Genomic DNA, 15,763 nt, shown 5'->3' with positions numbered 1-15,763 from the left:
TTACCTCATGTTCCCACCCGACCATACCCATCTCTCCCTTAAAGCAAAACTCATGGAGTTCCTCCAGTCCCATTAAATCTTTGATTCCTTGCCAACCTGTATTTTGTCCCTTCAGTCTACTGAAAGCAATTCTGTCAAAGTCATTTTTGTCCTCAACATTTCTAAACCCAGCAGTCAAGTGTCAATTTTCATCCATATAATTTGATAGGGTATCTGATTTCCCCCTTGAAATATTTTCCTCACTTGGCTTCCAGAACACCACACAGTCCTAGCTTTCTTTCTAACTCACAGGCCACACATCTTTCTCTTCTCCTGGATCCTCTCTGTCTCCCTGACACCGACATTTTGCGATGCCTGTGGTATATAGTCTTGGACCCCTTCTCTTTGCACGGTTATTCCTTAAGTGTGCTATCCCCTCCCATTGCTTTAAAGATCATGTCTGTAATGATGAATTCTAAATGTAAATGTTGAATTCCTAACTCCCCCAAAATTCCAGACTAATGTAATCAACTACCAGCTTAAATTCTCAAATTTGACGCCTAAAAGGAATATCAAGTGTAATAAATGCAAATTTTGACTTTTATCTAAAACTTGATCACTGTCCCAAGTTCCCAATTTTAGTCACCCACTTGCTTAGGTAAAACACTTTGGAAGCTTAATTACTTCCTCTGGATTTCTCCCAGCAGAACATTCCATCGGAAAATCCTGTTTATCTTCTAAATGCATCCACAATCTTACAACTGGTTCAGCTACCAACTATTGGAATAGTCCAATTCACTACTATCAAACTGATCTTCATATTTCTACTGCAATCATTCCACCCAAGCAGAGAAGGTTATCTTTCTAAAACACAAAGCATTACGTATTGTGTTTGATCTCAACCCTCCAGTGGGCATCCTACATACCTAGATTAAATACCATACCATGACCTATAAGCCACTATAGGATCTTCCCTAGCTGCCTCTCAGACCTTATTTCCTTCTACTTCCTGCTTTGGTCATTTAACTCCACATTTGCCCCACACTGACTCTTAAGATGTTCCTTAAATGAATTAAGTAGATTCCTTAGTGTCTTGTTTCATGGCCATTGCCTTTGCTATGCCCTCTGGCTGAAATCCTTTTTCATCAGATATCCACATGGCTGATTCCCTTTTTTTTTGAATCAAGTCTCTGCTCCAATGATCATCTCCTCAGAAGGTCTTACTAGATGACCCTACTCAAAATAAGGTGCTATTCCTTCATTTTTCTTCATAGCATTTATCAGTAACTGACATTACAACTTGTATTTCCTTCTTTATCTGGTTGCCACCCCCATGAGAATGTAATTCCTTAAATACAAGGACATAGGTTACTTGTTCGACATTTTAATTCCGGACCTAAAAACAGTAGTTCATAGAGAGTAGGTTCAGAATAAATGTCTGTTGAATGATAGAATATTCTCCCACTGAGCACACATACTACATATTGTTAATAATGCCTACCTTACCCTGTGGTTTCAGGGTAACTAGCTTCTAGAATTATGATTTTGATAATGAAGCAAACATCTTTTGAAGATTAGTTGGGAAAAATCAAGCACTCAGAGCAATAAAGTGAAATTATTCATTTTAAAAACATTACTTTGAATTATTTGGGGATGAAGAAAAAAGTTTAAGAACTGTTGTTTTAATAAAATCAATAACTTGATCTTTTTTCATGTATAAAATATGTTAATAAGGACCTTGACTACAGAGTGATTTAAAATTTTTTAACATACACAGGGAGGCCTTTTGGTATTTAGTTTCTTGTGCTTGCCTCTAGGCTTCCCTCTATTCACTCAAGAAAGCTTTCAATGGGTCATCCTAGCCTCAGCTTCACATTTGATAACCACTTGGTTAACAACAGCAGGGTAAAAGCCGGAATACCTGAAGAACACTGAAGAAACACTGGCTATTTCTTTTATATGCTACATTTTTGAGTGGTGCCAAACGTATGCTAATATTCCTGGTGTGCTTAGAGCTGGTAAATTCTAAAGGCTCCTGTAGTCCATGCTGGTTAGAACTTAAGACTACTCATTCCTCCAGTCAGCCTTAATGTACGCTAGTATTGTGGGATACACTAGCACTGTATGTAACATCTTAGTATTAACGCTAGAGAAAACAAAAACAAAATGTAAAACAAAGAACAAACCCAGCTCTCTCTTCTGATGCTGAAGTTATCTAGAACAGCTGCTGAACAAATATTAATTCTTGTTCACACCAAGAAAATCTTCATTCTAAGGGATCCTTAATTTGAATGATTAAGGTTTTATGCTCCATTTATTTCCCCTTGTACTTTTTTTTAATTCACTCTAAACCTATTAAAAATAGCTATATGAACCACACTTGACTGTATCTCTTCTCCCAATTCCTCAAACACAGGAATTTGTCTTCATTTTAGGTCATATAATTGTAGAGCTTAAATGAACATTAGTCTAAGTCTTGTTTTAGGATTGATAAAAATGAAGACTAAAGAAAATAAGTAACTTCCCAATATTGCTCAGTTAGCTATCTATAAAATTGGTAGTTAGCCCCAAACCCTCTAAATTCTAATCCAGAACATTTTTACTAAGACTTATATCTCCAATTTTTCACATTCATCTGAAATTTGTGTCCACATCCAAATGCTAAAATTCACCCATTTAAATGACCTAAATCCACAGATGTCCTCTTAATAACCAATCATAGAATTACGTCAGACGTTTCCCCATACCCTTTTGACATCCATCTGATCACTTAATTTTACTCTGAATTTTTAATAGTACATTATTCCAACGAGTTTATTAATTAATACTGGCACAGGGCAAGGTCTACCATAACATGATAACCGGTTCATTCATTTAACCTAGTATTCCATTCTCTAATTTTGTGGCTTTGTCAATGTAAAAACTAATGTATCAGATTAAAGGTGACCTAAGTTTCATCCTCTGTTAGTCTTATAATAGGATATGCTAGAAGGAAGATCTTGCCTCTTAAACAAATTAAATAAACAGGACAATTACTACTTGATAAAAGACACTGGTTTTATATTACTACACAAATCCGATGGCACTGGTGGTAGTGGTGGTGGTAGTAGTATGTGTGTGGAGGAAATTAATTAATACATGAAACTTAATATTTTCCAGGCTAAAATTATCTGAAAACATATATGATCCTGCACAAAAGTCAGTGGTTGACTTTTTAAAAATATATTTATATTTGTGCCCATGTATTTTTTCCATAGCTCTGTGTATGTGTTTCATGTTACAAACATCAATCAGTTTGGGACCTTAAATATTCCATAGGTCTGTTTACATCAGCATTATTAAGCATATCTGAATGCTATTTGGTGTCTTAGATTTTTCCACAGATAGTATTAGTTTAAGAGTATATTTCTGTTGTACTTTAAATTTGTGAAATAGTTACATCACTAGATCTAGCAATCTATCTAGAGAACACAGAATGTTGATATGCCCTAGAATTAAATTCTTACAAGAGTCAGGGATAATATTTCTTTTGTTGTTGTTGTTATTTTTTGAATTTTTTTTTATACAGCAGGTTCTTATTATCTATTTTATAAATATTAGTGTACATATGTCAATCCCAATCTCCCACAGGGATAATATTTCTTTTCCTGGTTTGAAAATAAAAACCACCTGTATCTTAGAGCATCACAATCCTCATTAAATGGCATTTTCTTTTTCTGAGAATTAAAAAAAATAGTTCATGGGATTTTCAAGTAGGACTACAAAGGAACAGCTCAGAATGCAGTGACACCTAATGGCAAAGCTCTCTTTATAGGCCACAAATGTATTTTCTAATAAACATTATATTTTTAGTCAAACTAAGTACTGCTACTCACCAATACGTTATTATCTGAAATATCATGAAAATCCAATAGCAGTGCCAAATACTTCACTTTTTAATACTAAAATAATATATGCAGGTGAAGGAATACTAACCTTCTGGATTAAAAGTGTGGTTTTAAAATTACAATATCTCTTTGAGATAAAATTACAGCATGATAAACTTAGCCTTGGAGATTAGAATTAAATATAATACATCTCCCATTACTCATAACAACCTCAACTGGTTTCTATTGCTGGATAAGTTGAAAGTTAATGACCTTGATTTTTATTCATATTTGAATTAGAATTTATAGGAGATATTTACTGGATGTACATTTCACTTGGAGTAGAAAGCAAAGTTCCTCAGTGTAATGGCTTATTGGTCATGTCATAGTTGATATTGTTGATTAATAACACTGTCTAACTTAATGCACATCTGAATTGCACTTCAAATAACTGTATTATTGATACAGAAAGACATACCTCATAAAATATAACCTCATTTTAAATTTAGAAGCTACTTCTTAATACTTTCTAGAAGTTTACACTATATGTTATCCATAACTTAGGGAGCAAACAACTACTGTAAATAATAAAAGGATAACTTAAATCATTGAGATATCCCATACAGTGCAGGATCCTTGATGACTCTTGAAGGCTATCATTAACCAATGCAAATCATGTAAAGAGTTGAAAAAGAAACAATTTGACAGAAGACACAGTACAACTTCTAGAAATGCTTCTACATTCTGTATTTGATATATTTGATAAAATAGTCCTCAGTGTGCCAGTAATGAAAACTAATGCTTTAAATTTGCCGTCTATTATTGTTTATAATGTGGTGACACATCTTATTCACCCACCAATTTTGTACTTTAAACTTTCTCATAATGAAAATATTCTGTGAATTGTCTTAGGCTTCTCAAACATGTCATAGTTTATGACCTCAGAGGACAAAGTATCATTTGCTTATGAGAAAAACATGAATAAGGGCTTCATTTCTATTTCCTGTTGGCATAAGGTATTTTACTATGACTGATAACAATAAAAACATGCTAGTGATTTTTATAATATATGAGTAAGTACACTTGAGTGTTCCCTTGCAGAAATATATAACTGAGGATAGCTCATTTCAATGAGCTGGTACAGGTACAGGTACCAGATATAGAAATGAGCACACATTAAACTGTTAAAACATGAGATCCTCCGTATTAGATATGAAGCAAAACACAAACTGCGCAGTTGACTGGAAATGCAACCTAATCCCTGCTTAATTAAAGCAGTGCTCTAAACTCCCGTTGTGTATAGGGAGTAAAGAGTGTGGGACGACTGATGTATGAAGAAAATAGCAGTCAGCATGGCTAATCTCAAAGACTTTGGAGCTTTCGAGCTACATAAATCAGAGTGACTTTTGAATAGCCTCATGAAACACAATATCATTACCATTCCGCTCATGACTTTCTGGTTCTTCCTACAGCATGCAGATCATTAGGAAACTTCTAAGCAATCAAGTAATGGGGGTCTGATGAAATTAATCAATGCACAGGCTCAAAGTAGAAGCATAATTCAAAATTGCAGTTTTTATATGTCAAAAGACCTTTACTTGGTGGGGGGAGGGGCAAAGAAGATCACAATTGAGGTGATTCATTTCTAAATACTGTGTGTATTGCATGTGCATGTGTATTAAACAAGAATATGTAATTATCAAGTATCTTTAAAATATGATTTAACAGAAGTTCAAAGTAATTACAATATTAGTGCATTTTTGACTGAAATAAATACATTTCCATTTCAGTCATCAGTGTTTAACCATTATATCTCATCATTGTAGGGAACTAAGGTGCTCAAAAAATATATATATTAGAGTTTAAAATACATAATTGACTTTATTAAAACTACCTGCATGAAATAAAAACAAAGAGAAAGAAAAGAATGGACAAAGTTTTCAAACATATAATTTGGTTCAATACCAAAAAGATTCGATATTTAAAGAACGTATTAGAGCAGTGTCTTTTCATCTTTCAAGCTCGCCTGAACTACATATGGCAGCTACTGTCTACCTGAACACATCATGAGTCTGTGAAAACCTTTCATTTCCGCCTATCTCCTTACATCTGTAGAGTTGAAATATTCACTTTCCCTCCAGTGTCATCACTTTCATCCCTTTAGTCCTGAAATAATACATTCCCCATAAGCATACTTGTCACATTAGATACTTAAATGAAGACTATCACCTCCTAAAGATAATTAATTCTCTTTTCCTATTCAACCAAGTAAGTAAACTGATCCAATGAATATTAACTGGTACTTTAAAATTTTAATATGGGCATTCGGTTTTGAATTTATTATACTTTGGCCAGGGTGGGGATGGAAGGGAAAGGGGCGTCTAACCTCTGAAGTGCACATAAATTAGACTTGGTCCTTTTTTTTTTTAAATTTAATTTAGGAGGTTACATTTTTCAGTATATTATAAAAGATATGAAGCATTTGAAACAACCATCAATTTGCTAGCTTCATGGCAATATTAGATAGTCTATAAAAGAAGTTAATGCTCTTGTCTAACGTACTAATTGCAGTCAAATTAATTGTCTGAGAAGTAACTATTTCTTTCAGTAGTATATACATTTAATGCATACAATCAGCTTTCTAAAGAAATCTGTAATTTGTACATAGTAACTTTTGGGGGGGATCTGGTTATAAATAAGCAAGCTGTGTCACACTGACAGACAACAGAATGCCAAAGAAAAAAATACAAGTTGTGTTCTATTTTGAAACAAATGCCCAGACTGCATTGCAAAATAGTATTCATCTAGTAGAGGACAGCAAGAGCTGTAGGTGTTTGCAAATAATGTATTTATCGTTTAGACCACAGAATAAGCAATAAAATAAGCATTTATCCACAAGCCTCCCTCCTGAGCGATGATGAGTATAAGCCAGAAACCCTTCATCATAACATGAATATAAAGGCACCATGGTAATATATATCAGCATTCCTGCTCCAGTCGTTTACAACTGGACATAAATGTACATCATTTCTTTAAGAGGAGCACACGTCATTTCTGAACTCTATCAGAACACTACTGAGACCCTCCATGAGACAATTTCTCCCTGAAAAGTTCTAAACCCACTGACACTGTTACCCCAGGCAAAACGTGACCTAGCAGACAAGCTATCTAGTGCTTAATTCACTAAACGTGTTAAGTGCAAGGTTTTCTGAATCCTGACCTCATCACCCCTTGCACAGAGATATATTCAGTTCTATTGATATAAATGATAGAGAATGGCAGACGTGTTTACAAAGACAGCCTCTGAGATCAAGAGAGGGAGCCCCCTGGAGCTGAGGGGCTGGCCGCTGTGGACTCGCACACCAGACACAAGCCTTTAGCTCAGGCAGGCACAAAGGCACAACCTCCAACCTGCAGCAGGTTCCCCTTCCAGGACACGTGTGTGTGTGTGTGTGTGTGTGTGTGTGTGTGTGTGTGTGTTGCGCGGGGGAGGGGCAGGGGGCGGAAAGGGGAGATGCTGCGACCCATCTGTCGCCTCAATTTGCAGAGCATCAAGCCGTGTGGACACATAAATGTCCTGCGCCCGGAAAAATTCCTCAAGGGGGGCCTCTCCTCAGCGCAGTAACTGAACCCCGCTGGCCCGCGGACGCGAATTTCCGAAAAGGAAATCGTCGCATTAACGCAGAAAAGGCTGCAAGAGCCGGTCTCGGTTCAGCTCTCACGGATTAACAAGTGAGAAGAGTTGGAGCCTGAAGCCGCGAGCGCTGTGCATGATAATGACGTGCAGCCCGCGCCCGCCGCGGCCAGACCCGGCCCGTCTGGGTGCCAATAGGTAGGGCCACGAGCATCTCCAAGGCGGCTCGGCGTCCTTCCCGGACTCAGGCCGCCCGTAGCCCAAGCGCCTTTGCTCTCGGCCTTGCGCCGCAACTCAGAGTTGACGGCGAGGCGAGGCCAGGCGGCTGTTCGCCAGGCAGCCCACGAGGGCGGCGCGCGCGCATGTGCTCCCGCGTTTCCCGAGCGCCCGGGGCCAGTCTCGCCGCCGCGCCAGACCCGGGGAGCGCGAGCGAGGCAGCGAGGTGCGCGGCTCCCAGTCGCGAGCACCGCGCAGCCGAGAGGACAGGAAGCGGGGACGGAGGCTGGGGGCTCAGCCAACAGCCCGTCACCGTCGCACGCGCTGCGGCGAGCGCGGCCCGCTCACGTTGCAAAACCACCTGTTCGATCCGAAGGGCGCTCTTCTCCACCCCCACCTCGCACCCCAGCCCTTTTCGCCTCACGGGTGACACCTCAGTTCCCCCAAAAGGTACTTTTTTTTTTTTAATAGAGCAAATGTACATCCGGGGAAGAACATGGAAGGTAGAGTCGATGAAACTTCTTTTCCTCACACACCAGAAGCCCCCCGCGCTCCCCGGCACGCACGCACGCTGAGGTAGATTCGAGACCCTCAAGCATACAGCCCACACTCCCCGATTCACCGCGAAACAACAGCACCAGGCAAGGTTCGAGCATCCGCATCCTTTCAGAAAGCTGCCCAAGTGTGAGGGAAGGTAGCGGGAAGGGGCAAGGAACCGAAGCCAGCGGCAACGAGCCACACAGAGGGCGGAAAGGGGGAAGGAGGGGGGAAGCAAAGGGGAAATATCTGCGAGCCGAAACGGTAAAAGTACCCACGGGCAGCGCCAGCCCTTGCTTACCGATGTGAATGATAGAATCCGCACTCGCCGAATCCAAGGTTCGAGACCACCAGAAGGACAAAACCAAGAGCAAGGGTAAAACTTCCATCTCCGCCTATGCTGATTGTCTTTGAGGATGGATTTTCTTTAAATATTAAAAAAAAAAAAAGTCCAAAGAGTTTGAGGTCACGATAGTTTAGCACAGCTTTTTCTTTTCTTTTTGCTTTTTGTCCCCCTCAATTCCTGTTACCAGACCAAAGCTTTTATAATCGTCGCTGAGGAAGGCAGAGCGAATAAGAGAAAGAGCCCAGCCTGAGGAAACCTCCTTAGCAAAGCCGTGTCACTTGGAGGGGAATTTTGGCATCGCCAGAGTTGTTTGCAGTTTGGCTTTTTTAAAATGTATCCAGCCTCGCTGCTCCCGGGCAGGGGGAGAGGCTGGAGCTCAGACCATCCCCATCCGTGAGCCGGGGCCGTGGGTCTCCGGTCCCAGCTCCGCCGCAACTTCCAACATACCAACCCCCTCCTCCCCGCTCACGCCGGATGTTCCCCTCCCCCTCCCCCCAAGCGAAAAAGCCCCCCTCCCCCCCCGCCCCAACGGCCCGCAGAGAATCACTTGTCTTCGCTGCCAAAATAAAATCTAAGTGGAAAGGAAAGATTAGGAGATTCCGAGCGTAACAGCCAGATTCCAGCAGGGAGGGGAAAAAGCCCTCTCCAAGAGGGCTGGTGAAAGTGAACTTGAAGGTAATGCAGATAGTAATGCAGAGAAAATTCCCCTTCTGCGCGAGGCGGGAGCGGAGTTCGTCAAGGCGGGCCCGGGGAGCCGGTTCGCTCGGGCGCGGTGGCGGGGGAGTTACGCCGGGCGCGAGCTGCGGGGCTGGGCCGGAGGAGGGAAGCCGCCGCGGGCCGCAGGATTGCTTTTGGAGCGATTCGCCTGGCGGGATGCAGGAAGCGAGCAAGGAGCGAGCCTGGCAGCTTCAGCACTAGACCCACGTTGCCTAGAAATGGATCACCTAGGAGAACGAGCGAGCCCGCGAGAGAGCGGTGCTGTTAGGCGGAGAGAGGGGGAAACCGAGAGAGGAAGAGCTTCTCTCTAATAACCACCTCCTCCCCCTATCTGCAATACAAGGGAGAAACAAAATAGTGCTCTCATTTCCCCTGGAATCTTCAACCGGGACTGAGAAAAAGGCAGGACTCTAAGAGAAAAGACGTTGAAGCCTTTTTTTTTTTTTAAACGAGGTTAAAGGCATCCTAAAAAAGCCACCCCAATTATTAAACCTTGCTATTGCTATTCTCCAACAGGTATCAGACTTTTTCTAGTCTTTGCCTGGAATTAGTCACATTGCTTAAAAACAAATTAGGGACACCTGGTCACTAAGGGAAAAAGAGACCTAGAAAGCTTTTAATGAGATTTCAATTATAAAGTTATAAAAAGGAGAGGACGTGCTAATTACCTTTTATACAGTGATTTTTTTTTCTGTCTCCAGTGTATTTCTTAGGTAATCAGGAGAGAGTAAGGATAAAGAAGATCTTGAAATTTTAAACATGTAATAATTAAATGAAACAGAAATGCATGCTTCAGTGAAACATTTGATAAAAACGTTACATTGACTAGCTTGTCCACAGACCTGTGTATATAAATGCAGAATGAGGAAGTTGGTTGCTTCTCCATGGAAAGAGCTGAGAAAGTACTGAATGACAGCCTCCCAATACCAGAATGAAAGGATTTTCTGCAAGCATACTCCTTAAAAGAAAATCCTTAGGATTGTGGTTTCCTTTCTTATGGTTAACTTACATCCAGTCTGGCCTCATTTCAGAATGGAGATTTGTTAACACAACCAAGTGAGTAGTGCAGGCCAGGTATAAATGGGCCCAATATTATTTCAATTATAATTGGAATCTTTGGGGAATGTTGCCACGTGGCATGTATGGATGTCAAACTCCTCAACCTTTCAGAACCCTCCCTTATCTCCAAATATGGCACAGCTGTTTTCTTCTTACACTCACTTGAGCCCTTCTCTCTAGTCTGGTGAATTAGGCTATTATTTCTGCAAACATAATTGTATATCACTTCTGTGAACGGCTTCTTTCATTCACCTTGTGTATTTTTTCCCTGACCATTCTAGAAAATGCTGTGCTGCCATATTGTTACTTAGGTTAATCTGTTGGAAGGCATCTATTCATCCTCCCAACCACTCTCCTCAGGCACTTCAAGGCTTAGTTCACATTTTGCCCATGATGTCATATCCAATCCTTTAATATGGAATCATATGGAATAAATCCATCTTCCTTCTGTGTTCTCATAGCGCACTCTACCTTTGATTTAGAGTCAGACAGAATGACTTCTGAACTAGACCATTGATGCCTTGAGGGTGAGGACCATAGCTTATTCATATTTTATTCACTGCATCATTTTACATAGAGCCCCTTGGTTGACTTGAAATTAATTCATCACTTCCTTCTGAATTTGGCATAAATCAGTGCTTCCAAAAAGCCATCACTGATTAATTCCTCTCAATTTTCATCATTCCTTTATTTTTTTCCATTAGTACATGTTGATTCAGTATTGATTTTATTGATGTTGTTGATATCATTTTACTTCTTCAAGGGTTCTGTATCGATTTCATGGATCATATTTTGTTGTTACAGATAATGAAGTCTTTGAAAAAAACAGATTTATCTCCCCCATAACTTGCTTCTATTACATTCTTCACAAGGGTATTTTAAAAATTGATGAGTCACTATATGCTCAATCAAGAAAAAACTTGTGAAGTAACCATTAACATGGAAAGAACACTAATATCTTAGAATCAGAGAACGGGAAGGAACTTCAGAACATTAGCTAGCCCAGTCCTTGCTTAATAAATGTCATTGCTGGGGATAGCTAAATTTAGACAATTCATACTATCTTCTCTCTTGGAAATTTGTTCTAGTGTATTATGAACAAAACATTTTCATTATTCCAAAATCATCCAAATAATTTCTATGTCCAATGAGTTATAATTAATGGTTTTTGTATGGAATATAAGTTTTAAAACATTTTAAATTTTTGTGTAAACTCTATTTTCTATTTTAGAAAATTGCATATTGTGATATAATAGACTTTTAATGTGTAAGTTAGACGTTACATTCCAGAAGAAAAAAAAATAACAAATTCACTGGCTATACTTTTATATAGGCTTTTAATGAAGTACATCTGTTAGTCTAATGAAGGCTACTTAGCTGTAATTCATGCATTATCATATAGAAATAGCTTGCTGCACTGAAATTCAAAACTCTGTGACATTATAACATATTTGGGGGAAAAAACAGCTTTTGTTCACTAAAGTTTTATAACCAATGATTAATTTTTGGAATAAAAATTTAAGTAAACTATGATTTATGAATTTTTTCTTCCTATGTGAAGACTGTCACTTCAACCATTAGTTGTGATGTGAATATCAATAATTTGAAGAAATTGTAGATAATCTTAGTAGCTTTAAGATGCAACGTATAATGATTATTTTTTTATGGAAAAACATAATTTGGGAAGAATATTAATTTGCATTGTTGAAGGGACATGCAATTAAATTACAGTCTCCTTTAATTGTTACAATGTACTGTGTGTGAAGAAAGCAATGTAATGAAAATCCTTGGAATGTATAAATTTTTCATTTTCACTTTTAAAAAATACTAAGAATACCAATGTCTAAACTTTAAAAATTAACTGCTCACAGGATGTTGTAACAGCAGTAAGTCAACACACATTAGTCAAGTTTAAAGAACTCTTCAATAGTATTCAATGACTCAAGAGATTTATTTTGTTTTAGTATAAAAATCTGTAAATTTATGAGATAGCCTAATTAAAAATTAGGAGAAAAGTTAACTTGAAAAGAATAGCAGATAAAACAATGGAGTATAATGCATTTTGATCATTATTTCTAATGCACTATAATTGTATCATTAGTATTATACATACAGATAGGCACACAAAAGACTCTAAGTATTTATAACTTTATCATGAATATGAAAGCAAAACTATAAAAGAGCAATAACTGACTACCTATATATGCAGGCAGTAAAAAATTATAACCATAAAATTATAATTGACATGTTCATTTGCACAAGTGAGAAAGGAATTTGTTTGTTTGAGAGGCTGAAAAAGCAACTTTTGTACTTCGTAGATCAAAAAAGTTCAGAGCTCAATGGGAATTTACGGCCTCTGTTATTCAATGCCTGGTTTTCTAGAAAAGGATAGGAAATTGAGTCATAGAAGTTGTACTGATAATTTGTTGAAAGACTTGAACTTAGAAAACACATTATTTTTACTTTTAAGTATGCTTCAAGTTAATCATTATAATGCATATTCCTATATAACGTATTCACATTGGGTATACTATGCCTTTTTTTTTTTTTTTTTTGTCAACCTGGCACTGACTTATCACTTTCTACTCTGTCAAACTGTTATACCCATAACACTAGTACAAATCTTATCCTTGGTGATAGGCAATAACCCATTCCTTCCTCCCTCCCTTCCTTCCTTCCTTCCTTCCTTTCTTCCTTTCTTCCCTCAACATTAAGCTCTTAATTCCTTCCTCCCTTTCAAAGCTTTCCCTAAATCTGTAAAGCTGCCCTGTCAGAGCAATGTCATATTTTCTTCTAACTCAATGTGATATAAATTCCAACCAAATTCTGCAACTATATTGATTGATTTTTTTTAATATAAGCACTTTACCAGACTCATCTATTATTAAAGTTAATTCAAGTCAAAACTTTGAATTTCATAGCTTTTCCACTGTCCATACATTAGCCATGATATTGAACTTTTAGTAGCAAGAATTCAGTTACATATATTGGTGGACCTCTTTTAGTTTAGACCTCTTATCTCTTTGGTCTGGATGTTGATGTGGAATTTTAAGTGGAATATTAATATTAAACACCAAGCAATTGGTAGATGGAGGCCAAATGACAACTTGCAACTCAACAGGGGCACTTTACTGAGATTGGCCCCTCACAACATTATATCCTGTCCCCACCAGATGGCAGCCATGCTTGATGTAGATTTAATCAGCTAACATTTTTAAATGTCTCAATACTTAACAGTTTACCATAGTATAATTAACCCATATTAATCAAATTAGTATATTCAAGTAAACTTGATATTTTAAGTGATCCTTTTTCAGGTAACTTGATTTTCTGAAGTTTTATTTCTTCTAAAGCTTTCAGGAATAATAAGTATATTATCATGCTCTTATATTTGCTGTATTCACATCTTCTTTGATTTTATCAGTTACTTAGGAATTAAATGTCAATAGAACAAGCTTTAATAATATGCCACTCAATCCTATGTTAAGGGGTAATTAGAACACTGTGAAATATTATGTCATTCAAATTTTTGGTATAAATATTAAAGTTTTAAAAATGAGGCTTATTTTGCTATTTCCTTTTTCTACAGAAAAATAATATTTTATACATCCTGAGTTAAGCAATTTCACTTGGTCATGGAATATAGAAATTGTCTATGAATTATATGATTGATCCTTCTGGTGTGGCATAGCATTTGAAACAAATGTCTAACAAATAAGTCAAAAGCAAAAAGAAATGCATGACGTCAACTATAATAAATATCAATTATTATTTGACCCTTAAAAATCAGATTTTATTATCTTCCCATGATTAACCATTTTAATTCTGAAATTAACTGTTTCTTTTGAAACATATTTCTCTAGGCAAAGAAGTAGCTCAGGGCTTCCCTGGTGGCACAGTGATTGAGAGTCCGTCTGCCGATGCATAGGACACGGATTCGTGCCCCGGTCCGGGAGGATCCCACATGCCGCGCGGAGTGGCTTGGCCCTTGAGCCTGCGTGTCCGGAGCCCGTGCTCCACAACGAGAGAGGCTGCAACGGTGAGGGGCCTGCGTACTGCAGAAAAAAGAAGTAGCTCAGATACAAAGTGTGTTTATGCAATATGCTGCAGATAATAAACTATATATTTTAGCTTAAAATAGATTGTATTTTGTAGCAGATACCATGGGCAAAAATTTAAATAGAGAAACAAAAGTTTGGTCAATATTTAGTCATTTACACACACACATACTGGCTTTACGGGAGTTTTCAAAGTAGTGATAAAACTCTATAAACATTTAATTTCACTTCTTAGTGGGTAGAGTACATAATCAGTACAGACTCAAATACAATATATTCCTTGTTGGCCCTGCAAATTGATGGCAAATCTAAATAATTACAAATAAATGAATTAACTAATAAGTGAATGAAAGGATAAAATGAAAAATTTTAAACATTGTGGAATATAATTCAGGCAGCGTAAGACAAGAGCATCTTGACTCATTGCAGAATAAACAGATGACTGAGGTATCAATGTAGTCTGTTCATAAGATCATTTCATCTATTTATCAGTCCCATTGTTTACAACACAGATAGGGGTTATCTCTTGGTGTGGAAAAGAGGAAAGATGTTTTGAAAGGGTTCTTTGGAAGATGACAATAAATAGTTATCTCAGCAACAGAAGCCCAAACATGAATCTCTGCCCATATTTAACTTGACTTATGTTTTGTGTGACTAAAGAGAATGCAGGGGGGATAAAACTAAATTTTATATTAGATATTATAGAATTTGTCTAAAGTTTGCTAATATACAATTAGTCATATTGTCAACACTTTGTTTCATTCTTGTTTTTACACTATGCTGCTTTATCACATTTTAAAAAATTTCATCAAGATAGAGCTAAACCATAAAGAATCAGACACAGCATCAAAGTTGTGAAAATGAAACAATCTTACAAAAATTTTTAATGCCTATGCAGTTAGAAATATCTGAACCAGCATTTCCTACATTGTGCTCTATGGAATACTTTGTTCTGGAAAAAAAAAAAAGAGAGAGAGAGAGAGAGATTTAGTGGCCATGTAAGATTGCAAAATGCTAAATAGATTTTTCTTCTTAGAGATCTAGAGTGTACATTAACATATCGATATTAAAAACATGAAGAGGTTTCTAGGTAACATATTATTAACCTTTATTTAACCGAGACTCTTTCAAACTTATATAACTGCCAATTTCCTGCTTTTTATGCACAGAATGAACATTCTTTGTTATACTGTTGCAATCCATTTCTATTTTCCAAAAATAATTTTGTTTGTTTTTTTCCTCCTCTGTTTGTGGATGGTTATATTAGCTAGATTGCAGATTGGTAGGCTGGTTTATCATATCTGGGGAGTGATTCTGTTTTGTGCTATAATAGGAACTTCTTGTGCTATAA

At 37.6% G+C, this 15,763-nt stretch overlaps 1 protein-coding gene across 2 annotated transcripts in view; it reads right to left on the bottom strand.

Annotated features, from left to right (window-relative positions):
- The window catches only part of GRID2 (glutamate ionotropic receptor delta type subunit 2), a 1,355,780-nt gene extending 1,347,159 nt beyond the window's left edge, over positions 1 to 8,621 (bottom strand). For both annotated transcript variants that reach the window (XM_065877462.1, XM_065877463.1), the window contains exon 1: positions 8,534 to 8,621. In XM_065877462.1, the coding sequence (XP_065733534.1) occupies positions 8,534 to 8,621 (88 nt within the window). The remainder of the gene's footprint in view (positions 1 to 8,533) is intronic.
- Between the last annotated feature and the right edge of the window lie 7,142 nt (positions 8,622 to 15,763).

This window comes from Phocoena phocoena, chromosome 5, assembly GCF_963924675.1.
Source record: "Phocoena phocoena chromosome 5, mPhoPho1.1, whole genome shotgun sequence".
Taxonomy (NCBI): Eukaryota; Metazoa; Chordata; class Mammalia; order Artiodactyla; family Phocoenidae; genus Phocoena; species Phocoena phocoena.
This window is presented reverse-complemented; position numbering and strand designations above follow the sequence as displayed.